The 25,789-nt window shown below is 41.2% G+C and overlaps 1 protein-coding gene across 6 annotated transcripts; it reads right to left on the bottom strand.

Annotated features, from left to right (window-relative positions):
• Positions 1-1,971: 1,971 nt before the first annotated feature.
• ctdp1 (CTD (carboxy-terminal domain, RNA polymerase II, polypeptide A) phosphatase, subunit 1) lies at positions 1,972-24,344 on the bottom strand. Of its 6 annotated transcripts, XR_008387314.1 has the most exons (15): positions 23,834-24,344; positions 22,510-22,593; positions 22,276-22,369; positions 19,855-19,983; positions 17,991-18,165; positions 16,326-16,416; positions 15,868-16,040; positions 12,373-13,287; positions 10,722-10,863; positions 9,468-9,677; positions 8,114-8,267; positions 6,038-6,222; positions 4,385-4,530; positions 3,882-3,999; positions 2,860-3,762 (listed from the first exon to the last, which is right to left on the bottom strand). XR_008387314.1 is itself a non-coding variant. In XM_053638300.1 (13 exons), exons 1-13 carry the CDS (start codon positions 24,085-24,087, stop codon positions 2,669-2,671), a joined length of 2,766 nt encoding a protein of 921 aa, XP_053494275.1. In that variant the 5' UTR covers positions 24,088-24,327; the 3' UTR covers positions 1,972-2,668. The 6 variants fall into 6 exon arrangements, 4 of the variants coding, with proteins under 4 accessions (XP_053494275.1, XP_053494276.1, XP_053494278.1 ...); XR_008387315.1 differs by having other exon boundaries at positions 2,858-3,386; positions 3,491-4,530; XM_053638300.1 differs by lacking the exons at positions 2,860-3,762; positions 3,882-3,999; positions 4,385-4,530 and adding an exon at positions 1,972-2,828 and having other exon boundaries at positions 23,834-24,327.
• Between the last annotated feature and the right edge of the window lie 1,445 nt (positions 24,345-25,789).

Raw genomic sequence — 25,789 nt, 5'->3', positions numbered from 1 at the left:
TAATGCTGGCTCTGATAGAAAGGTGTCAGAACACACAGTGCATCACAGCTTGCTGTGTATGGGGCTGCGTAGCAGTCAGACCAATCGGTGCTGACTGCTGTGCACCTCCGAAAACTCCTACAATGGGCATGTGAACCTCAGAACTGGACCAAGGAGCAATGGAAGAAGGTGGCCTGGTCTGATGAATCTCATTTTCTTTTACAACATGTGGACAGCTGGGTGTGTGTGCATCACTTACCTGGGGATGAGATGGCACCAGGATACACTATGGGAAGAAGGCAAGCTGGTAGAGGCAATGTGATGCTTTGAGAAATGTTCTGCTGGGAAACCTTGGGTCCTGGCATTCATGTGGATGTTACTTTGACACCCCTTCATGGCAACAATATTCCCTAGTGGCAGTGTCCTCTTTCAGCAGGATAATGCACCCTGCCACACTGCTAAAACAGTTCAGGAATGGTTTGAGGAACATGACAAAGAGTTCAAGGTGTTGACTTGGCCTTGAAATTCTGCAGATCTCAATCCGATTGAGTATCTGTGGGACGTGCTGGACAAACAAGTCCGATCCATGGAGGCCCCACCTCGCAACGCACAGGACTTAAAGGATTTGCTGCTAACGTCTTGGTGGTAGATACCACAGCACACCTTCAGATGTCTTGTGGAGTCCATGCCTCGACGGGTCAGAGCTGTTTTGGCCGCACAGAGGGGATCTATACAAAATAGTACGCAGGTGGTTTTAACGTTATGGCTGACCAGTGTACATCTGAAGCTTTAATCCATTGGCTATGTAATAAGCTATCTCCAACTTCTAATCTGTTGGGGGTTTCACCTATGCCTATATAGCGTAGTCGAACTCAGATCCTCCCTACCGAAGACTGTTGCTGTTGTTTTCCTTGGCCGATCTGTTCCATGTTTGGTTGTTAACACACCAGTGGTTTCTTTCTTTTTCAGGACATTCCAAATTGTTGTATTGGCTATGCCCAATGTTTGTGCAATGGCTCAGATAGATGTTCCCTCTTTTCTCAGCTTCAAAATGGCTTGCTTGTCTCCCATAGACAGCTCTCCGATCTTTATATTGGGTTATCCTTTTTAACACCAAATACAGTCTTCACAGATTAAACCTAGGGCTCAAACCAAGAGTAGACTTTCAAAGCTATAAATTCTTTAAACAATCAATCCAACAGGGCACACCTGGGACGCAAGAAACACTGGTCAGCCACATGTTCCAATATTTTTAAATAATGTGTGGGTTCAAACAAAAGGTGCCATGTTCTGAGTTGTTTGACACATCTAACACTACATGTAAATATGAGGAAATGAAAGCTGAAATTCTGACCGTCTCATCTTTTGATCTCAAACCCAAATGTCTTCAGTATATAGCAAAAACAAAAGAATTGGCCTTGGTGTTCCAGTACTTTTGGAGGGGACTGTAACACCAGAGTGTGAACTTATTAACCATTGTCAAAGTTTCAGTCATATCGTTTATGGCTCTGCCCCCCTCGTGATGGAGTGGCCTGGTGGTTGTGCTGTAACTCTGTGACCATGGGGTCTTCAGGGGTTACTCTAAGGCCCTGCCCACACGTATACAGCTACTGCTGAAAACGTAGTTTACTTTTCTTTGTGCTTTGGCCTCTTGTCCACATTAAAATGAAGGTTTTGGTCATTGAAATCAAATTTTTTTTTTATTAGGTCATTTAAACATCTTAAAACTTTGTCTGCCATTGTCTATACAGACATCTTCAGGCATACCGACTGCATTCAGCACTGCATCTGTTATACTACTTACACATCATCATCTTTACAGGCACACAGCCAGTAAACCCCCCAAAAAAACCCAATGTACATTGTTTTTGTCAAATATATTTAGGTTTTCATAGAGGTTTCAAAGAATATTAATGGCAGAAAAACTCTCAACTTGTCTATTTTCCAGAATACACCAGAATCTAGTGACTACCAGTAGGTTGTCAAATCATGTTCAATGTCTAAAACCTTTATTTTTTTGTACATTTTGTTTAGTAAGGAAAAGTAGTTAGTAAGGAAAGCCAGTATGAAATAGAATATACAAGCAGAATATCATACATCAACTTTTAAATGAACATAAAAATAAAAGCACAAAAAACAAATACTGTAAAGGATGCTGATTTTAAGTGAACTGTTTACAGTGATTCTACAGGAAAACATAGAAATGTAACTAAACACCCAGTTTTCAACTCCCTAATTCTCCTCGGAAAACATAATGTAATGTGCCAGAAGATTTTTTTTTGTGCATAGACAAAAAAGTGGAAAAAGAAATTGAGGACAACAGAAATCTATGACAAAATATAGCTGCCTGTCATAGTCTTTGGCAGTTATCACAAATTCATTCGATTTATTTTTGTGTAAAACCTTTAAACTGCAACTAAATATAACCATCCACTGCCCACAGTAATGCAATAAAATGCCAGCATCACACCTCAATAATTCACTTTGTTTACACACTTTGTAAATTTATCCACTTGCTGTTCTATGTACAATAATCTCACTCTCTCTCTCTCTCTCTCACACACACACACACACACACACACACACACACACACACACACACACACAGTAGAGGTGACGTATGAATCGGGCCGTAGAAACGCAAGTGATGGAAACGAAAAGTCAATTCGTTGTCATTTTTCCTCACTGCTCACATGAAGTCATTTAACTCTGCCTCCAGGGCAGCAGCCATCTCATCTGCTTCTGAGCTACTACCATCCTCATTAGACTCCTTACTGGACTGGCTAGCAAAGTCTCCATCTTTGTCATCATCGTCTTCTCTGGCATCCTGCAGTTTTCTCTTGTGGCCTCTACAAAACATCATGTTGATTGTTATAATACTGGTTAAAGGTGTAAGTTTTCCACAGAGTGTCTGCTTAACTGTTTAAATGCTCTACAGGACTTTATTCTTCAGAAAGAGAACAGATGTATTGTGACAACAATATACAGTGGTTTGAATCAATTCACACAGATACAAATGAAGACGCATGCACTACAAGGCTGAAAGTACCCCTGTGCACCCCTGTCCATCACGCCCATATGTGGCTCTTCTCCAAACTGTTACCACAAAGTCTAAAGCACTAAAGCATTACAGTTTCCCTTCACTGGAACTAAGAGGTCCAAACCTGTTCCAGCATGACCCAAAGTGCACAAAGCGAGCTCCATGAAGACTTGGTGTGTTAAGGTTGGAAGAAGGTGGAAGAACTCGAGAGTCCTGACCTCAACCCCACTGAACACCTTTGGGATGAACTGGAACTGGAGCCTCTTCAACAAACATCAGCGCATGACCTCAACCTCACTAATGCTCTTGTAGCTGAATGAACACAAATCCCCACAGCCACGCTCCAACTTCTAGTGGAAAGCCTTCCCTGAAGAAAGAGTGGAGCTTATTATAACAGCAAAGAGGGGAATAAATCTGGAATTGGATGTTCAACAAGCACATATGGGTGTGAAGGACAGGGGGTGCACATACTTTTGGCCATATAGTGTGTTTGCAAATGAAGAACCTGTCAGAATTTCACTCCATAACTATGATTGTTATTAGGTTTCTATCCCGATAAATCTGTAATATCTGTATCTATCCTAGTCCAGGACAGCTCACATTCGGCTTTCAGTAGCAGGCCTAGCTTTGGCTACATGGATGAAAATAAAATCTGGAACGCATCATACAATAAAAATCGGTATTGTTCTGGTGAAAGACAGGCGTCAGTGATGACAGACTCTGCTGAGTTGATAAATGTTCGCCTAATATCAAGAAGGAGAGGAACAACAACAAAATATTACATGCTGACGATTAGCCAACAACAATAATTGTATTATAATAAACCATGATAAAGAATTTTTTTCTAATAGCTACAACTTACAGCCTAATTTTCCTTTTCAGTCCCTTCTGTGTTTTTCACTGCACTTCCTGGTTTTCACATCAACATTAAAATACAGATTTCACTGAAACCATTGTAGTCATGATTCCTTTCGCCATACCTTATGAAAAAGTCATAGTAATCATAAAGTCGGCCAACAGGAAGTTAGCCATCTAATGCATTTCTACCAATTTTGTCCAATCCTTTGAGTCAGATGATATTTAGATAAAGCCTGGCAAAGAATATCAGATGGATGTAAGTGTAACAAACACTACATGTACTATTTATGGATCAAATCCATAAAAAGGTATAAGATGGTGTATAGAGTGTCTTTGCTTATTTTTTTAAAACCAGTCTCTGGTTTCAACTCTGTGTGGGAGGAGCATAATCTCTCTCCCCTGTCAATCACAGGGACACTGGCCTGTGAGCTTGTGTAAGCGGAAGAGGGTTGAAAGCGCTATTCACCGAGCGTTACGCATGAGCAGCAGTTCAAAAAGATGATGTACCTTGCGTGAAGCATGTGTCTTCCGACATTGGTAGTGTTCATTTGTTCATGAATTATAGTCATCGCTGTTGGTAATATTATCTCTCTGATGTCTTATACTCTTTTTGGTCTTGAGATGAACTGCTGGAGAGTTTAAACTTTTCATGCCTTTAAAAAAAAGGACTTTTTGAACACGTTGACTGCATTTTGAGACCTCTGAATATGGCACTTGCTAATAAAGATGACAAAATATTATAGCAATTGAGTTTACAGTGGTGCCTGAAAGTGTGTGAAGCCTGTCTGTGAGTGGCAAAGGTATGTGAACCTCTAGGATTAGCAGTTAATTAGAAGGTGAAATTAGAGTCAGGTGTTTTCTTTCAATGGGATGACAATCCGGTGTGAGTGAGCACCCTGTTTTATTTAAAGAACAAGGACCTATCGAAGTTTGATCTTAACAACACATGTTTGTGGAAGTGTATCATGGCAAGAACAAAGGAGATTTCTGAGGACCTCAGAAAGATTTGTTGATGCTCATCAGGCTGGAAAGGATTACAAAACCATCTCTAAAGAGTTTGGACTCCGCCAAATCCACAGTCAGACAGATTGTGTACAAATGGAGGAAATTCAAGACCACTGTTACCCACCCCAGGAGTGGAGATCAACAAAGATCAGTCCAAGAGCAAGACGTGTAATAGTCCATGAGGTCACAAAGGAACCCAGGGTAACTTCTAATCAACTAAAGGCCTCTCTCACATTGGCTAATGTTAACGTTCATGAGTCCACCATCAGGAGAACACTGAACAACAATGGTGTGCATGGCAGGGTTGCAAGGAGAAAGCCACTGCTGTCCAAAAAGAACATTGTTGCCCATCTGTATTTTGCTAAAGATCACGTGGACAAGCCAGAAGGCTATTGGAAAAATGTTTTGTGGATGGATGAGACCAAAATAGCACTTTTGGGTGTAAATGAGAAGTGTTATTTTTGGAGAAAGGAAAACACTGCATTCCAGCATAAGAACCTTATCCCATCTGTGAAACATGGTGATGGTAGTATCATGGATTTGGCCTGTTTTGCTGCATCTGGGCCAGGACGACTTGCCATCATTGATGGAACAATGAATTCTGAATTATACCAGAGAATTATAAAGGAAAATGTCAGGATATCTGTCCATGAACTGAATCTGAAGAGAAAGTGGGTCATGCAGCAAGACAACAACCCTAAGCACAGAAGTCATTCTACCAAAGAATGGTCAAAATCCTGACCTTCATCCAATAGAAATGTTGTGGTTACCGCAAACGTTTAGTTGCAGTTATTGCTGCACAAGGGGGTCACACCAGATACTGAAAGCACTCACAGACATGCAATATTGGACCATTTCCCTTAATAAATAAATAAATGACCAAGTAAAATATTTTTGTTTCACTGGGTTCTCTTTATCTACTTTTAGGACTCGTGTGAAAATCTGATGTTTTAGGTCAAATTAATGCAGATATATAGAAAATTCTAAAGGGTTCACAAACTTTCACTGTATATTGAAGTAACTCAAGTAATATAACAGGGTTTCAATAAGAACATGATTAATTAGACATGAAATTCTGTTTTGTCGATAGCCAGAATGCAAGAGGATGCAAACAAACCTTGACTTCTTCTAAAAGAAATAACGAAGGTACAGTACCTCGGTACACTCCCAGTCCGACTGCTGTCTTCTTTGGATGCTGATGTCGTGTCTTTGACAGCCGTACCCAGGGCCTGCTGGTAACTTTGCCTGCTGCTCTCCTCATCTTCCTCTTCCTCCACTCTCTCCTCCTTCTCTTTTCCCTCACTATCGTTATCACTTTCTTCTCCAAGAATATCATCCACCTGCCCCAAAATAACAGGTACATACACGTAAATCAGGTCCTGTAGAAATCACAACCATGGTTACGTTCAGATAGTACGTTCAGATAGATCTTATCGAATCATTTAAACCGTAACTATGAATTCTGGGCTGGGATTTAGATGTTAAAGAGTAAAACTAGGTCTACTGCACACACGCACACACACTGCAGAGCACCTCACAGTGCAATTGGGTTTATGTACTGTAGTCAGATAAGAACTATTCGTCCATGTACCATTATTATGTTTAAGGTAAACAAACATATGTGCTTTTGCCATCTTTACGGCATGTGGTTCAATATACACACACACACACACACACACACACACACACACAGGTAGTAAAAATGACAGCACAGTACATTACTTCTCCTTTATTAACTGCTTCTGGATCTGTAGATGCTAGGTTTTGGAGAAAGCTTGTGCATTAGGGATGGGCGATATCTTATTGTTTGCGATATACCGGTAGAAATTTTCCCCACAATAAGAATTAGTCTTCCCACAGTAATAACGATAAAGCCTAGTTGATGGCGTATTTCTGTGCGACGGTCTGTAACCAGTTCGCAGCTCACGTGCAAAGCGAAAACAAGTACGGCGGAAGGCGGACATGAAGCCGAGGAGGAGTTTATTGCTAAACTAGGAGCTAATGTACCTCAACAATCTGGACCTGGTTTGGTTACAGAAAATCAGTTTTACTTTTAGATCAATATTTGAGTTTCTGAGGCTCTCAAGATCACAGCTATCACTTGTAGCCAAAAACAGTGGTGCATGCTACTATATTTATATCGTCACTGATATCGTTATCGCAATAAATACCAGAAAACATTGTGATATAGTTTTAAGTCCATATTGCCCATCCCTATCGTGCATCTCAAAGAAGAGAAATTCCTTACTCTAGAACAATCATTGAAAGCCTTACTGCTAACTGCAGCTGATTGTGAAATCAGTGTTCTGCAGGAAACGGCATTGAAGTACGAGAACACACGCTGCTTGAAGCACGGCCGGAGAATACCGCATCGTCAAAATGTTTACGAGCATTTTATTTAGAGATGAATCTAAAGTTTGCGGTGTGGGTTCTGCACACACAAATGACTCCTGCTTGTTTGGTTACATTTCCTTTTTTTCATTTTTTGACATTTAATATATATAGAATATATATAAAGGTGCATTAGGTACGATTAGATCTCGAACAGTTAAGTAAATGGATTTGAGAGTGTCTATAAAAGGACTGACAGGAGGAGACGCATCCAAACACAAATGAGCATCCCGGACCTGACTGTGGTCAGTTTTCCAAATGGGTTTTTTCAGCCGTATTCCAGGTGGTTATGATTTCTCTTAGTTATTACAGGAATTATTCAGCGATACGAGACAATCCTAGATAGATGCTTATTGTCACAGGGAAAAAAATAGGGATGATGTAAATAACTTAAGATTAAAAATGTATTATAGAGATGTAGGGAGAAGTTTTCTTTGTGGAAAAGTAACGTTTGTTTAACCTTTATTAAACGTGGAAGGTGTCTGTATATTAGAGCTGCAACGTTCAACAATCAATTAATCTATCGTTTTTTAACACCGCGTTTAATGAGCACGATTCAAGCAGGTATGTTGAGCTCAGCTTCCACGTCAAGCTTCTCACGATGATCACGAACTAATGATTACAGCTCATGAAAACACACGTTATGTCATGAACCGAACAGTGTCGTGTAATGTACAGAGTTCAGATACTTTAGAGGAGGATGTTTTCTGTTGTAACCTGTGTTTTAGTCAGAATGAAGTGATGTAGCACTCCACAGTGTGCTTCATAACACTATAACGTATATAACTGCTGGTTTATGAGAGCTTCATGTCATGAACACATCTACATGTCAGGTCTCACCTCTCTGTCCATACTATCCAGGTCCTCCTTGCAGAGCGTGTAGAGAGGCATGGTTTCAGACAGGCTCTGCTGTCGTTTCCTGCGTGACGGTGCGGGCTGATTATCATCTGGTCTTGAGCGGTCACCGTCTTCCTGCTGCAGAAATCTCGAATCCCTGAAGACAAAAACAAAACAAAAAAACAAAAACAGTTCATCAACACTTTCCACACAGCAAAAGATGAACTGCAGCAAAACAAAAAAGTGAGTAAAGCCAAACTTTAGGCATTTTAATAAAACTTTAAAAGCGCTGCAATTTAACATTGCAGTACGCTGATATGATTCATACCACAGCGTGCTGAATTCTCAAATCTGATTGGTCAGAAGGTGTGCATTATTTCTATATAATAGCCTGACTCGGACTGTAGCTCAGGCTGAGATTAACGTACTCATTCTAATACGTTACGGTTTCTATAGCAACAGTACATACAAGGGGATGTGTATGGCAGACGAGTAACATTAAAAATGGGTTGTTTAACAAAGTAAAACATATAATCGTTCATGCGGTGATGTTTTTGTTAGGAGACGTTCATTTAACCTTTAAAGAAGGACTCAGGGTCACAAGGGAAAACTTTCACAGTTCAGGAAAGTCTTCAGGACAGGCGAGTTTACGCTTTCTGGTTTCTTGGTAAAATGATGAGCTGCGTTTTTTTTTTGAGAGAGAGAGAGAGAGAGAGAGAGAGAGAGAGAGAGAGAGAGAAAGGGGGACAGAACAGTGTGAGAGAGAGAAAGGGGAACAGACAATGAGAGAGAGAGAAAGGGAGAGAGAGAGAGAAAGGGGGACAGAGAGAGACAGAAAGGGGGACAGAAAGTGACAGAGAGACAGTGATAGAGAGACAGAAAAGGGACAGAGAGAGAGAGAGATCACTACTTTAACCCTAACTATAAACTATTATAATGCTGTTGCTTCATGCTTTTCGGTTTTTATTTACATTTTGCAACTGATTTCAAAACATTTATATGAAGATATTACACCTGTTGCAGAATGTGGCTGTTAATTTAATTGGACCGCTTCCATTTAAGCTCATCACTATTACTGGGTTTATGTAATGATGGAAGCTAAGAAACTAATTTAGCTTTTTAAAAAAACTCAAAATCATGTTTAGGGTTATGACAGAGTGCTGAGACAGAAATCCCCACTATAGCGTTAATTTTTCACACACACTCACAATCATTTATATACTGAGTATATATACATATACTCACACATACATATACATATACATATATATATATATCACACTAGAACAGGTTATAGAGCATAGAGTCTATGCTCTATAACCTGTTCTATTGTTCTATGCCATAGACAGTAAAGTACCTAAAGTGCACTTCATGTCCAGGCAGCGTCACAGATGATTTTTGGGGGTGACGGGGCACTTGAGGGCCTCTTCGGATCAACTTCCCAGTTACAGAATCATACGTGTGCACCTCTGGAGCCAGCGGGCCTTTGGGCTGGATGGAAACAGGGTCAATAACAGGCGCTGGGAAGGACTCTTGAACATCAGGAAATGGTGATGGGCTATTACTTCTAAAAACAAAACAAAACAAAAAAAAAACAAAAACCAAAGGAAACACTAACTTGTATTAATCTAAAATGATATTGCAAAACTCTATTATTCCTCATCGGGTCATTGATGAAGCTTAAATCTCATTGATAAACCCGACTGAAAATTTCAGGACTGGAGCTTAAACAAAACAGTAAAACACCCTTACACACAGACATTTAGCTCGGAATTTTACGGAGCTTGCAGGCTGATAAAAGTAATTACATTTCAGAAGGTCGAACTCAGCATTTAGGCTGCTAATTTATTAAAATACAACACAGAAAAAATATTTTCATTTAATGTGATGTTTATATATTTTAATTTTAATTCAAATGTACTAAATTCACATTCAAATACTTTTGTCAGCTCCATATAATTTAACTTTCCATCATCATGTGAATCAAGTGAGAGAGACAGAGAAAGGGGGACAGAGAGAGACAGAGAAAGGGGGACAGAGAGAGTGTGACAGAGAGACCTTGAGAGCGAGAGAAAGAGGGACAGAGGGAGAGAAAGGGGGACAGTGAGAGAGAAAGGGGGACAGTGAGAGACAGAGAAAGAAAGGGGGACAAAGAGAGAGAGAGACAGAGAGAGAGAGAGGGGGACAGAGAGAGAGAGAAAGAAAGGGGTTGACAGAGAGACAGAGTGAGAAAGGGGGACAGAGAGAATGAGAAAAGGGGACAGAGAGAGAGAGAGCGCAAGGGGGACAGAGAGACAGTGAGAGAGAGCGAGAGAGAGAGAAAGAGGGACAGAGAGACAGTGAGAGAGAGAGAGTGAGAAAGGGGGACAGAGAGAGAGAGAGAAAAAGGTGGACAGAGAGAGAGAGAGAAAGGGGGACAGAGAGAATGAGAAAGGGGGACAGAGAGAGTGTGACAGAGACAGTAAGAGAGAGCGAAAGGGGAACAGAGAGGGGGGGACAGAGAGAATGAGAAAGGGGGACAGAGAGAGAGAGAAAGCAAGTGGGACAGAGAGACAGTGAGAGAGAGCGAGAGAGAGAGAATAAAATAAAGAGGAGATAAGCTGAGTAAGACCTCTGTGATTTTGTGTAGTCTTCTTTAAGAGGGAACAGCTGCTCATCCACTCTATCCCATCGCTCCAAACATCCCCAAAGCCAATCCGGATTCACTACATGCAGCTGCTCACAGACCTGAGCCTGCCGGACCTTCTCCGTACCTTACACACACACACGCACACACACACACACACACACACACACACACACACACACACACACACACACAAAGATTATCTGAAAGAATATTTGAGTTTTCCATTGCAGTGACCAGTCAGTCACAGACAGCGCAGGGTCTCTGAACAAAGGGCAATATAACGTAAATATAATGTAAATATCTGCAAACCTACAGATGAACAGAAACTATGCTGCTTTCGTCAGATAATACACAAAATGTCACATGGCATGAAAAAGTGAATCAGTCTGTGAAGTGACCACGACTGATTAAAATGTATTTATTGAATAAAATGATTGATTCTTTAAAGAGTTGTAACACACTAAACTACATTTTCTGAGACTTAAACAGAAGTGTTTGTGTGGTACATAGTAAAAGAATGTTAGCATCTGTTCATTTGAATTGTAGGAGAAAACTGGTTCATTTCGAGCTTTTTCCACTATTTTCGTCTTCCGGGTGTAAAATCTACATCGTGTCAACGTCACAGGCAATGACATGGCAGTGTACTATAGTACATCGATGATGCGTGGGTGTCTCATAATTATTCATGCGCCTGCGTGTTCTTATCCTATGAGAAGACGATGTCTCTTAATTATTCATGACAGCACGCAGTGCTTTCCTATGACAGACATGTCAAACTGAAAGATCACTTGGGAGATGAGAGAGGTGTTCATGGGTCGCAAGTGTTTGTTTCAGTGGTGGAAGAGTTCGAGTGTGTTGCATGGCTTTCCCCGCTATGCTGCCAGGGCTAGACTCCAGTCGCGGGTGGATTGTTGGCCGTTAACTACCGATGCCTGGAAATTGTTTGTGTGTAGCAAGCATTTCTCCCGGGAGAGCTACAAGAATTGGAGAAAGGTGGACTTTGGCCTTGCTCATGAAAGCAGTTTGTGTCTAGACAATGATGCAGTACTCAGTCTCGAGGACTTTTCCATTCCTTCCAATAGAGTTACGTGCGTAATTTTCACCCATGACAGTTTTACTTGCCTTTTGCGCTAATTAGGTTGTTAGGTGGTTGTTATGGTATGCCAGGTGGTAGCTATGGCTGCTAGGTGCTTGCTATGATATTGCTATGATTTTGCATAATACTGCATATGGTTGCTAGGGTGTTTGCTATTATGTTGCATGTGGTTGCTATGGTGTACCAGGTGGTTTCTAAGATATTACTATGATTATGCATGATATTGCATATGGTTGCTAGGGTGTTTGCTATTATGTTGCATATGGTTGTTAAATTGTTGTTCGGTGGTTGTTATGGTGTACCAGGTGGTTGCTATGATTTTTCATGATATTGCATATGATTGTTAGAGTGTTGCTAGGTAGTTGCTATGGTATCCAAGGTGTTGCTATGATGTTGCTACGATACTGCATGTGGTTGCTAGAGCGCTCTTAGGTGGCTGCTATTAAGCGGAGTAATGCACACCAAGACACATGGACACTTGTCCAAGTCAGATCTGCAGAGCGGAATGGACAGTTGTATAAAAAGCGTATAACTTACCCACCCGTGCAGCAACTAAGTGGGTGGTGAAGTTGGGATCTTTGGCGTCGAGCACGAGGTTCTTGCTAATCTTGGCGCCGAGCGCTTTTGCATGGTAGCTCTCTCGCGTTCGCTCCATGGGGTAGTTTGTGGGGTACAAGCCACTGAACACGATGTTGGTGCCTGCCAACGAACTGCTCTTCAGCTCAGGGACGATCTTCCGAATGTCGGGCATGTCAGAGCAGTCCCCTCGGAGGTGCGCCTCGTAGCGCGAGTAATACTCGTTGTGAATACGGATCAAGATCTCTTGTAGGTAAATCAAGTGATCGTCCTGGTCCGTGTCGTCTTCTTCCTCCTCCTCTTCTTCATCCACCATGCTGTGGTCTAAAGATTCCTCTCCCATGGTGACACCTGACTGCTCACTGTTCTGAGACTCTGTCTCGGTTTCCTTCTTGTCAGAACATCCATTATCACCAAAACTCTCTTCGTCCATATCACAGACACTGTCTGTGTCCAATCCTCCATCTCCGTTCTCCTCTGCACCGCAATTCTCCTCATCTAAGCTCGTTTGTTTCAGCTTTATGGTTTCTGAGAGCCGGGCACTGTTATTATGTGGTAATCCCGGTTTAGCCGAGTCATCGCTATCAGCTACTGTTACGTTCTCTTGGTCTACAGTTTCACCGGACTCCCTCATCCTATCCGAGCCACCCAGCTCTTCTACTTTAATATCAGATTTATTACTCAAGTGTGACTTTTCTGTCCTCTTTCCATCAGGATCAGTTCTCTGGCTAGCTGATGCTCCTTGAATGTCAGGAACACAGACTGACATTTCGTGAAGCAGAGACTTTTTATCCTTGTCCTGTTTCCGGACGCCGTTATTCTTCCCCTCGTCGGATGATGGTCCGGAGGGGTTGGTGTTCTCTGCAGGTTGGCTACCTACAGCGAGACAGCACAACATACAACTGCTTTTAATATGGTTTGCAGCATCAAGAAAACAAAAATTGCTGGTCATTGATCCCAAGCTTCTTCTTTTTTTTTTTTTTTTAAACTTTGTGCACTGTGTGTTACAGAATAATTTTTAACATTCTTAGTTAACAACTGAAATTAATTACTTGGTTTAAAAAAAAAAAAAAAAAAAAAAAGTACATCTTATACATGCATCTGCCAAACTGTCAATAAAAAAATAATTAAAAAAAAATAATCGTAGCTCCCGAGTGGCTCAACAGAAAAGCATTCTCCGTATCATCAGGAGGTCGGATCGTGAGTACAAAACCATCCGTGGCCAGGAGCCAAAGGAGCAAACCTGGTTGTGTTCTGCTGGGTGGGAGAGGCATACTCTATTTCCCCTGTCAATCACAGCGACACTAGCCTGTGAGCTCATGTATGCGGAAGAGGGTCGATAGCACTTTGTGTGGTTCCAACTTTGTGGTAACTGTTTGGAGAAGAACCCAACTGTGATGGTCAGGGGTGTACATACTTTAATGATAACTTTAATGATAAGGATAATGAGTCTTTATTGGTCACAGCACAGTGAAATTCCTTTCTTCACATACCCCAGCATGCCAGCAAGTTGGGGTCAGAGAACCGGGTCAGCCCTGATATGGCACCCCTGGAATAGAGAGGATTAAGGGCTAAGAGTAAAACCCCCAGAGTAACCTAGAGCCAGGCAGTGCTGGGGCTTGAACCCCCAACCTTCCAATCAGTAACCCAGAGCCTTAACCGCCAAGCCACCACTGCCCTTTAAGCCATATAGTGTATCTAGGTTCCAGGAATATGCAGCTCAAGGGTTGGAGATGGTTTTCCCTCCACATAAACTACCCCGCCCCCCCATTCTTCCACTATAAACAGAATAGTTAACAGCCACGCTGCAAGACCTGCGTTCAGTGTTTGAATCCCTTGGAGGCCAAACACAGGTGTTAGTTACAGTCCCTTACATAACATTTCATCATTTTGTGGAACTGGAATGGACTTAATTGGAATTATATATGAATCTAAATATGTTGCATGGTAAGTCCGTAAAAAAAAAAAAACAACCTTTGTGGCCCAAAATGTTTGATTTCCCCGTGGCTTTGTTCAGAATTTGCGACGCAACCCGTCGAGTTTTTTTTGCGCCTTTTTTATCGGAACTGGCGAAATCACACTTGCACAAAATAATTTTGCCCGGTCTTTTGCAGTGACGTTTGTTGGTAAATGAGATCTTTAAGCTGTACTCATGTTCCACGTCGTGATGACGTCACATGATGCATCTCGGCCCAAATCTGCGGTAATTCTGTAAAATTGCAAGCTCCTCCGAATACTGCGGAGTTCGCTAAATTTTACGTTAATCCTGGAGGGACTGAAAAAAATATAATCCAATTATGTACATTTCAATTAGAAAAAGTTTAAAAATAAATAAATGGGGGGGGGGGGGGGAGAGATACGCAAACACTACAGCCTCAACAATGAACAACTTCACTGCAGACATGGCTCAGGTAAAAAATCAACGCTGTGTAAAAATCAGCCTAGAATGCTAAGGACACTCAGTACGTTTACATGGACAACAATAATCCGATATTAACCCGATTAAGACGATACTCTGTTTAAGAAACTAGCATGTAAACAGTGATTATTGATGACCTTAATCTGGCTGAAGTCATACTCGAAGTAAACACAAATCGAATCAAGACGTGGAGTATTCCTATTTTAGTCACATTATGGAAGTGCATTACAGACATGTACACACCTTAATCAAATTATTAACGTCGTGTGGGAGTTTTCACCGCATTTTACGACAGGACACGTACACACACGGCAGCACTCAACCATTTGACGGCAAACAAGAGAGCACGGCTGCGTCCGAAACCACATACTTACCTGCTATATAGTAGGTGAAATACATGTATCTCAGCTACTATCCAGTAGGTAAGTATTCGGTTTGCGACGCAGCCCACGGCTTTAAGCAGCCTTCTATTTGCACGTATAGCATGACAAATAATTAACTGCACATGAAGCTTTCTTAAAATTTAAATAAAAACACTCAAAAACAGTACCATAACGAAGACAAACTGTATGTCGATCCGTGAAATTCTGGAGGGAACGTCGGACGGTGTGGCGTGGTGATGTAATGACGTGTGCTCTTAATCGATCTATGTTCTATAACATGTAAAACGGGAACATGAAAGGAATATTCTAAAAGCAACTCATGTAAACACCTTAATCACAATATTGTTTTATTCAGAATAAGGTCAATAATTAGATTATTGCTGTCCATGTAAACGTAGTCAGTGAAAATCTGAAAACCAAATGTTCATTGATCTGTTTGTCTGAGAAACAATACAGGTAGTGGTTTGTCTGGCCTCTTCAGGGTAAACACAGATGTCATTAAACTAAAAGTTGAAGTTAAATAATTTTATATATATATGTGTGTGTGTGTGTGTGTGTGTGTGTGTGTAAAAATGAACTATTAATGTTAATATCTAAACAATCAAAAATACCCAATGTTCAATGGAAACAAACATGCATAGTAAATAAAATTACCTGCACTTTTTTTTGAAAGCTGGGCCTCTCGTGACCCGGGTGGGGCGTTGATGTCCCCCGTTCCCTTGAAGTAGACATATTTTTTGACTGTAATGAGGTTAGGGGCAAACTTCCACACATCCTCTCTGTCGTCAATGATGCACACCATGGAGTCGCCACATGGGAACAAATTTCTACAGAGGGCCCAAAACGGTACAGCAGGAAGTTAACGACTTAAACAAAAACTTGTTCATTTTTTCCCCGCTGTAGTGTCAATCACAACTACATACTACACAACTACACTAAAATCATTCTATACATATCATTCATATGCACACAGCACATGTATATGAATTCAGCTAGGACCGTCCACAGCAACTGCTGTACCAATTTAAATAGGTCTGAATAAATTAACAAACATAACGCTGGAATTTCCACTGGATCAGATATAAAGTTTCAAAAGATCACAAGCAAAATACCTCAGATTTCCTGTCTTGGAGAATGGGTCAATGCACTCATCTCTAGACAGGATTCTATGTGAGAAAAGTTTCTTTTCGGGATCCAAAAAGCCTTTTCAGAAAACAGAAGAGGCGAGAACAAGAAAAGAGAAAAGAAAATAAGACAAGCATATTTAATTTGGTCAAATTGATTTGGTAATATTTCATTCAATGACAGCTTCAGGGCTTCTCCAATCAAGTCAAGCAGGGTTTTATTCTCACTGCAGTATCACGGTACACAGGACTACAGAAAGCGCAGTTAAACATCAGTATGAAATGAGTGCAAAACATATGTTACATATACAGTATGAAATGAGTGCAAGACATATATATATATGTACATATATATATATATATATATTTATATACACACACAATGAATACAGGACAGTGCATGTTAACTAGAGAAGTGTAGCAGCAAGGAAAAGGGTGTTATAACAGTCAAATGGTAAATGGTCTGCACTTATATAGGACAATGACACTTCACATTAAGAGGATATCTAAAGACCTTCTATTAATCCTGGACCCTCTTCTTAAAGTGCACCTATTATGGTTTTGAAACATGCCTAATTTTGTTTTAAAGGTCTCATACAATAGATTTACATGCATCTGATTTCAAAAAACACTTAAACGTGCTCATAATTTAAACTGCAGCATTACCTTTGTTTCCCCCAGTGTCAAAAAAGACTCGTTAAACGATTCGTTCTAAAGAATTCATTCTAAACTCCTACTTTCAGAGAGCATACTCTGCTCTGATTGGTCAGATGTCCCAGTCTGTTGTGATTGGTCTACCGCTGTCAGCGTGTTTCAAAAAGGAAACGCCCACTACCATAACGACTTTCAGCTCAGTCTGTTCGTGAGCAGCCGATGAAAACCAGAGGCGGGGCTTTTTGTTACAATTTTTGTTACAAACCTACGTAGGTTAGTAAAGTCTGGAATTACTAACGACTTGTTTCAGCTGTTCAGAATCGGCTCCTTCTTTTTGGAGTCAATAACTCCGTTTGTCATGCGCTTTGATTTTTGAAACATTGCAGACGTTTTTACCTTCACAAACAGCTCTATAATGAAACGCTACATGAAACGTAATATTTGAAAAACCATAATAGGTGCACTTTAAAGTATATTAATACAAAGCCATATGTGGGACATAGGGCTGTGTGAATGTATGTGTGTATATCTGTGAGTGTCTCATATTGATGTCCGAGTATATGCTTTATGGTTGTCTTATTAATATTCTACTACAAATGTCTAATAAAAAGGAAATAAAAACATAATGGACAACCCAAAAACATAATCTAGTAGCAGACGCAAGTTTCTCTGGATTGAATTGTAATTACACATATGGTGGAAAACAAAGAAAAAAAGAAAGAAAACTACGCTGCACCCTGCATGTATAGAAAACACTTGTACATCAAACTGAGAACTAATTGACATGACATCATATACGACATGAAGAACAAAGTTTCTATCTATCTAATCACTCAGAACCTCTTCCATGTACGTTCCCTATCATTACATTGAACTAACCAAATACCCATACACAGGGGAAGTGCAAATCTTTATATACCTTTACCTGGAAATGATAACACCCCCCCTACCCCCCCCAAAAAAAGAAAAGAAAAAGCGAGACATTATAATCGTGTTTACCTGCAATGGTGTGTGCATAGAGGCGACTTCCGAAAGTGAACACGTGCAGCTCGTACATCTTGGAGATTTTCTCCAGAAACTCTTTGCAGTAAGGCCTAAGACGTGTGTGCAGCATGGGTTCCCCTCTCCCCAGCTGGAAATGGAAAATTCCCTGCGACGTCACAGAAACACGGTGCTGAGAATTAGAAGAAGTGGCATCACTTGAATCCTTATTTCGTGGTGAACGATGAGGTGATTTCAACAGTGTTTGGGAAAACAGCATTTGGTTTGGTAAATGGTCTGCACTTATATAGCGCTTTTATCCAAAGCACTTTACACTGTGCCTCATTCACATATTCACATACACACCAATGGTAGCAGAGCTGACATGCAAGGCGCTAGCTTGCCATTGGGAGCAACTTGGGGTTCAGTGTCTTGCCCAAGGACGCATCGGCATGTGGAGTCATGTGGGCCGGGAATCGAACCGCCAACCCTACGATTAGTGGACAACCCGCTCTACCACCTGAACCACAGCCGCCCCAAATTTATGGAATATGATCTGATATTCTGTTGTGTGTAACAGACACGAGAATAGCAAAGCCATCCGGTGTGTTCAGAAGGCTCGGTCATGCTTGACTGCATATGGTAACGTTAAAGTATTTTGAGGAGATGCAAACTGGTGGAACGCCCCGAGTTCGGGGGGGGGGGGGGGATCTTGGGAGACTTTACCAACTGATTTCCAGGGAGATCGACCATCTGATCTCTCCGTGTCTGATGCCAAGGTTTTGGGTCCAATCCATTTTGTAAGGTTTTTTTTTGTGTGTGTGTCTTTATATCTTATATAAAATAAAACTGTTTACCTAATCTCTATCTGAAGTACTCAGCCACTCTTCTTAGGAGATTGAACTAATGCACATTCTAGCAAAAGGCTTTGTATTATAAAGCTGGGTATATACACGTTTCCAACACTTGAACTAAACGTTTGGAAAATGTTTGGAATCAGTTACAGTAACCTAATAACCGGGAGTCTTATAATTCAGTATAAATACTTGTTTTCTATCTGTTTGGCTTTTTTTTTTTAAGTCCATTTAAACTATTTAACATCACAGCGAGCAGATCAGTAAATTGGCCACGTGCCAACTACAAACCTTGTTGAATAAAAAAATGTTGGTTGGTTAAAGAGCCTGGCAAAACAAATCTCGGTCTATTCCTGGACAGGTATTGTGCACTATATGGTAGAGAGTCTGTTTAATTTGTTTATATGTGTACCCTGTTGGACGTTGTTTGTTTTTGCCCATAGTTTTTCCACTTTAATTACAGATTTTTTTGGTATAAAGTGTTTGAAATCATTCAAGTAAATCAGCTTTTATCTTGAAATATGCCGTGATTGGCAACTCGCTTCATACCTCAGTGGGAACGGTGTATGAGAATATTATCGACTGCTTATATCAACCGAATGATTTATTTCAAAAGAACTAGTGCAACTATGTGGAACTAGTAACGTACAGAATTTATAGACTAGCGTTTCTGTACATTACTATTTCCAGATAGGTTTTGTTTTGTTTTTTTACAATGAGATGAATCATTTTCAGTGTATGGAATCGATTCCAAAGCTTTAGGGTTGACTCTTAGTTTTAGAAATTACAGGTGAAATACATTTCTCTTCTCTGAGGTGTATCACAATATTTGTGTTTGATATTGACTATGAGCTCTAACTCTTCTTACACAGCAGGTGGCAACAGCAGCAGCAGAGGTAATCGTGCACAGAGCAGCAAGTTTCTAAGACGGGAACTCACGGCCTCGAAGCATGCTTACCCAACAATCCAAAAAGTTAGGCTAATCAGAAGGAAGCGTTATGGCACATTATTTTGGTTCTGAAGCTTACTTTGGTAGACATGTTCTGACAGTGCTGCTCTGTGGTGTGGATTACAGTCTGGTCCAGATCCACCATGAGAACCAGCTTCTTGTTTCTGTGGAGCCTCTTCTGGTCTTCTCGGCCAAGCTGCTCTGCTTGCTGCTCTCAAAACACACACAGAGACACACACAGACACACACACACACACACACACACACACACACACATATCAGTACTATCTACACAAAGGCTGTGATAATTGTCATTTTATGTCTAAAGGGTATCGCTAAATATTACTGGAAGAAAGGTAACGGAGCTCTTCATCAATCAGTGCTGGCTGTTGACTTGAAATTCTCAGTCACTACGACGACAAGTTCCCCGTCACTACAACGACAAGTTCCCCGTCAATACCACGACGACAAGTTCTCCGTCAATACCACGACGACAAGTTCTCCGTCAATACCACGACGACAAGTTCTCCGTCAATACCACAATAAGTTCTCCATCACTACATAAAGTTTTCCATCACTACAACGACAAGTTCCCCATCGCTACAACATCAAGTTCCCCATCACTACGACGACAAGTTCTCTGTCACTAAAAAAAGTTCTCCGTCACTACAAAAAGATCTCAGTCACTATGACGACAAGTTCCCCATCACTACAAAAGGTTCTCCATCACTATGAAATGTTCTGTCACTACAAAAAGTTCCCCTTCACCACGACAACAAGTTCCCTGTCACTACGACGACAAGTTCCCCTTCGCGTCAGTAACACAGAGATATTTTCCGAGAGAAACATATTTCAATTTTTTTTGCTCCACAAACACAAAAAATTCACGTTTTTTTTCTTCCTACAGAACACCGATATAAAAATGATCACGCACTCGTAATGAATATTTTCCGACACCTGTCCTGGAAACAACATCATCACCGAGCCTCTTGCTGTAATGTAGAACACAGTTGTAACCCCTGTACAGGGACCCTGGGCCACTCCTGTATATTTCTATGTTTGTAGACTTTCTTCTACAGGATTTCAGTAGGGTTAAAACCCAGAGCCTGAGCTGGTCACAGCACTACACTGATTCAGTGTTTCTGTGAGGATCTGTGAGGTGTTTGGCCCAGCACGTTGTTCAACATGCTTTATGGCACTCCAAGTTTGAACCTCCTGGTAGAGGCAACTGGGTTTTGGGCTGAGAGACCCTGGCACTTGGTGGAATTCGTTAAGCCATCGATCATCACGAGCCTCAGCACCCACAGTGCCTTTTCCTTCTTTTCCAACTCATCGGTGCGTTTAAACTGTAAACCTTAACTCTTTTACATGCGTCAATCATATTAACGTGTGTTCTTTGGTGCGTAAAGGCCAAAATCGCTCTCATCCCAGTGTGGAGAAGTTAAAAAGTTTGAATTTGGTCTTCTTGGACCACTTGGTTCCTGCAGTGCTTTCAAACAGCTTGTTATTAAAATCCTGTTTAAGGTGATTTAATTGTGATGTTGAAGCTTAACTGTGCGATCCTATGACTTTATTCGGATCCGTTTCCCTCCTCCACCATAGTGAGTCCAGTTACTGGCAAATCTCCGGCTCTCTCAGACATTTTTCTTATGACCCTGATTTTACTTAATGGTAGTTTAACTGCATCTGTATTTTTAATATGGATTATTTGATTTGTGCAGCAAGGATCAGTCTCTTGTGTGGAAAGTTCTGTGGGTGACAGACATCGTAGCATAACCCACCATGGGCATGTTTGTAGGATTGGCTTCAGCTGCTCATACTGAAAGTTATAAGAGAAGCCTTATACACAACACCTCACTAAACTAGAGAGTAGGTCCAACTTTGGGCCTCGTTTATCATCATTTTACTAAAGTTGCGTGTTAATGTGTGCATAAGTCAAAACTTATGCTCTAACTTTATTAGGGATTTACGAACATTTTCGAAAAGTATGTCATGCATGTATACAGTGCGGGCTCGTCCCCAGGTAGCCACGTCCACAAAATTCCATATACGGTAAAGCGCGCAGAGAGCTGGGAGCATGAAATGAACAATCGGCATAAAGGTGGGAAAATAATACACACTATAATTCAGTAACGTGTAGCACCACCTTTCGCAGTACATGTTTTCATCAGACTCTCACGTCGTTTGAGAAATTCGGACACGCTTTTCTTTACAACACCGCTTCGGTTCGCTGATGTTTGAGGGCACTCGTTTATTTCACCTTGACAGATTTTATTTCACGTTAGTGAACTCAAAACATTTTCATAAAATTTTGTTCAAATACTTTAAAAGGTGGCGGGTCTGCTTTCTTATGAGCATGTTTTGTGAACATATCATCAAAGGTTGTCGTTTTTACTTATTACTGTTAATTCTCTTATTCTTTCCAGGTTATAGAAGAAAGCATTAAGAAAAAAAAAGACAAACACACGTAACAGCATAACTACATCACTTCATCGCTCACCTCTGAGCTGACCATCAGCTCGGGAACGCTGTGCACCATGGAAACCATGGCTGTAGAGATGGGGGTCTGCTGCTTCCCATTCCTGTTCTGCAGCCTGTAAAAGCCACAAAAACGAGATGAGCCGTACTGTGATGAATCTACAGCTGAAGTGTACGATCAGGGCTTTATTGAGTGTGCTACCGCTATACAGAAGTAGATGTGCTGGTTTATATATATTATAGTGACGAGACTCACTGTGTTAAGTCCTGACCACACTCAGCACACAGACCCTTCATCACTATGGGGTGGCTGCATTCTTCTATTCTTGCTATAACATCCCTGTTACAGACAAACAACAAATAAACATGTGCAAGGCATCACAAGATCTGATTACAGTGTTTCAGGAGGATTTCACCTTTTCAGTGGGAAACAAGAGAGCGGCAGAAACTCTTGAGTGAACACGCGTACATCCGCGGGAGACAGAATTTCGTAACAAATTCATCTAAAAGAACGTAAACGTATGATTATAAGCCCCACCCCAAACAAGCCCAGAACCAGTCCTGACTGCAGCTGAAGTGAGAGAACACTCTGAAACTACCGCAATGGTATTGGACCCGAGAACAGCAGCAGCGCGCACAATGGCGTAGGGTGCAGTAAGAAATATCAGTGCTGCTGCTGCCCCCTGGTGGCTCCACAGTGGCATTACACTACATTCCACCCAGGACCAGTGCATCATTATTTGAGTCCTTATTTACCTTGTTAATTTGCACTGTAACTAAATTTGACTCATGAACTAATTAAGGGCGTAGGGAAAACAGAAGAGCTCAGTCTTTCCTTCTCCATCAGAGCGACACATACAGTACTGCAGAGGAAGGGGGTGTGGTCGAGTCTGGGAGGAGGAGTGGGTGATTTCATGAATGAGTGTACACCTGGGTTTGATTAATGATGCCTGTTTATATGGTGTGTGTCACAGTGAAGAGAGAGAGACGCTGAGCAGAGAGAGCCGGTGATGGTGAGTGGAAATCTCATGTGACTGTGTCTTGCTTGGCTTATGTGTGTACACTAGTAGTAAAGTATGGAATTCCATTATGGTCCAAATGAAATAAATATGCCTACGCTATAAATAATAATGAGTACATGCAGCGACAAATACATAAATGAATCAATAAAGGAATAACACTGAATTCATTATTATAAAATATTTCTTCACTCACTCTTTCACATTTCAGTTCGTAATTTTTTTTAAAATTATTATTCAATAACGAGGTATTTATTTCACTACGATCGTTTAATTCTGTTGGCATCTGTCTAGAGGTGTAGTGTGGAATTATGTACATTTAACCGAATCCGAATAGGGCTGACCATGCAATTCAACATGTGACGTCAACATGTGAGGTCACATGGCGGCTTGTTGTTTGGGGGGGGGTTTGAGCGTTCATTACTTTCCCCTTAAGTGAGTTAGTAGTAACACTGCTAAGACACCAGAAGCACCCCATGTGTGTGGAAGCTAAGACTAGCTCACTAGCACTATCTCCACGTTAGTGACGTCAGGTGTGTGTGTTTGTAGCTTAGCTCTTACCCAGGAGATATGACCTCTCCGAGCTGATAACACAGCTCTCTCACCACTCCAGCACGGTCAGACTTCACCTTCTTTTCCGGTAATCGCCTCTTCGGCTGCTCTCGGTCCTCTGAGCCGCACTCCGTATCCGTGGGCACCGCCACACACAACGCGATCACGGAGTCCACCTTCACCAGAGCTCCAGGCTCCACCTTCCACTCCCGCAGCCGCACAGCGCGCGCTCCCGCCGGCAGCCGGATCTCCGTCACCTCCATCCTGAGGCCCACAGGTGCTGCAGCCCCGCCGGAGTCCGCGCGCTTCTCTATGCGCTACACCGCTAGCACTCTGAGCCGCGCTAATGGCTCTCGGTTTTTATACCCAGCTCCAGGAATAAACAAAACTCACTCGGCCCCAAACACTACACACAAGACTGCCATGATTATTCCACAAACGAACACTGGAATTCACACCAGTTCACTCTTCCCGCCGTAAACCGGAAGCAGAACTATCAATTTCCGGAAGTCAAAATGCCGTTTAAAAAATTATTATAATAATGATTATCATTAAGATTAAATCGCTATAAGCTAAAAGGTGGCTTGCTTTACGCTTAAACAAAACGTATATATCGGTCAAGTTTCAGCTTTATTATTTAATTTAGATTTAATCACAGAAGTGCCGCGGATACTACATCACCCACAATCCTTCACGCGAGCACGACCAATGACAGACGTTACTGCTGTAACCGTGGAAACAGTAATCTCAGAGCGGATTGGTGGTTCTCGTAGGTCCAAGTTTTAAATTTATATTAGTATTATTTTATTTCTTTCTTCTTTTTTTGCGAAGCTAATTTATACAATAGTTTTTAGTTAAATCCCGGATTCTAGTTGGTCAGAAAGTGATGAGATAACGTATTAATGCGCTCTTTTTAATACGTATAATCTGCTCTCGTGCCCATTTAGTAATGGGTTAATATGCGCTGTTATTTAACAAAGTAAACCATCTAATCATTGATGTGCTGAAGTCCATTCCACATTGCTCCAGTATAGAAGGTGCAATGTAATTAGCCAGACGATACAGGCTCATGTTTAAAGGAGAAGAATCAGGATCTTATTGCATGACAGACATCACAGTTGTTTTCAGAGGCTTCAGGTTTATCAGTGAATCAGATGAAATCTGAAACAATGACCATGCATAACTGAAGCGTTTCCCAAATGAATGTTTTTCGAGTTAAAGACTCAGTTAAATATCTCAGAATATTGATCAGTAGGTCATCGTTTTATTGTGACCGAGTTCATGATGGTTTTTGTAAGCAGATTCACAAATATATGATTATTTTTGGGCCCCTTTTGGCTTAGTGGTTCGCCTCACACCTCCAGGGTCGGGGGTTCGATTCCCGCCGCTGCCCTGTGTGTGAGGAGTTTGCATGTTCTCCCTGTGCTGCGGGGGTTTCCTCCCCACGCCAAAGACACACAGGGCAGGCTGATTGGCATGTCCAAAGTGTCTGTAGTGTATTAATGGTTGTGTGAATGTGTATGTCATTGTGCCTTGTGATGGATTGGCACCCTGTCCAGGGTGTACCCCGCCTTGTACCCTATGCTCCCTGGGATAGGCTCCAGGTCCCCCGTGACCCTGAATGATACGTGGTATAGAAAATCGATGGATGGATGGAAGTTTGAATATCATTGTCAAAAGCAGAGGCTGTATCTATTAGTTTATATACACATGGATTCTATAGATTCAACAATATTTTAAGTTTATTTTGAAAAATAAATATATATCATGTAAACCTATTTACCTATTACCTATGTTTACTTGTGTTTCAGTGTGGGAGAGTTTCCATGTATTACAAGAAAAAAACATTACGTTATTATGAGGAAAAACGTTATGTGGTGTTCTATTGTTCATAATAACCTACAACAAGACATTGGTGGAGTAAATGTGACTTGAGATTCATAAATCTGAATGAGGTGTACAGGA

Source organism: Ictalurus furcatus, chromosome 12, assembly GCF_023375685.1.
Source record: "Ictalurus furcatus strain D&B chromosome 12, Billie_1.0, whole genome shotgun sequence".
Classification (NCBI taxonomy): domain Eukaryota; kingdom Metazoa; phylum Chordata; class Actinopteri; order Siluriformes; family Ictaluridae; genus Ictalurus; species Ictalurus furcatus.
The sequence above is the reverse complement of the archived record's forward strand: the minus strand, read 5'-3'. Positions and strand labels throughout refer to the sequence as shown.

What these genes read in the sequence shown, in the direction of transcription:
- ctdp1 (XM_053638300.1), bottom strand. Translation starts at nt 24,087, where the DNA reads ATGGAGGTGACGGAGATCCGGCTGCCGGCGGGAGCGCGCGCTGTGCGG. An exon ending in GGAGAGGTCATATCTCCTGG is followed by an intron (nt 22,594 to 23,833) that starts GTAAGAGCTAAG and finishes TGTCTGTAACAG; the next exon opens with GGATGTTATAGCAAGAATAG. An exon ending in AGCTGATGGTCAGCTCAGAG is followed by an intron (nt 19,984 to 22,275) that starts GTGAGCGATGAA and finishes TTTTGAGAGCAG; the next exon opens with CAAGCAGAGCAGCTTGGCCG.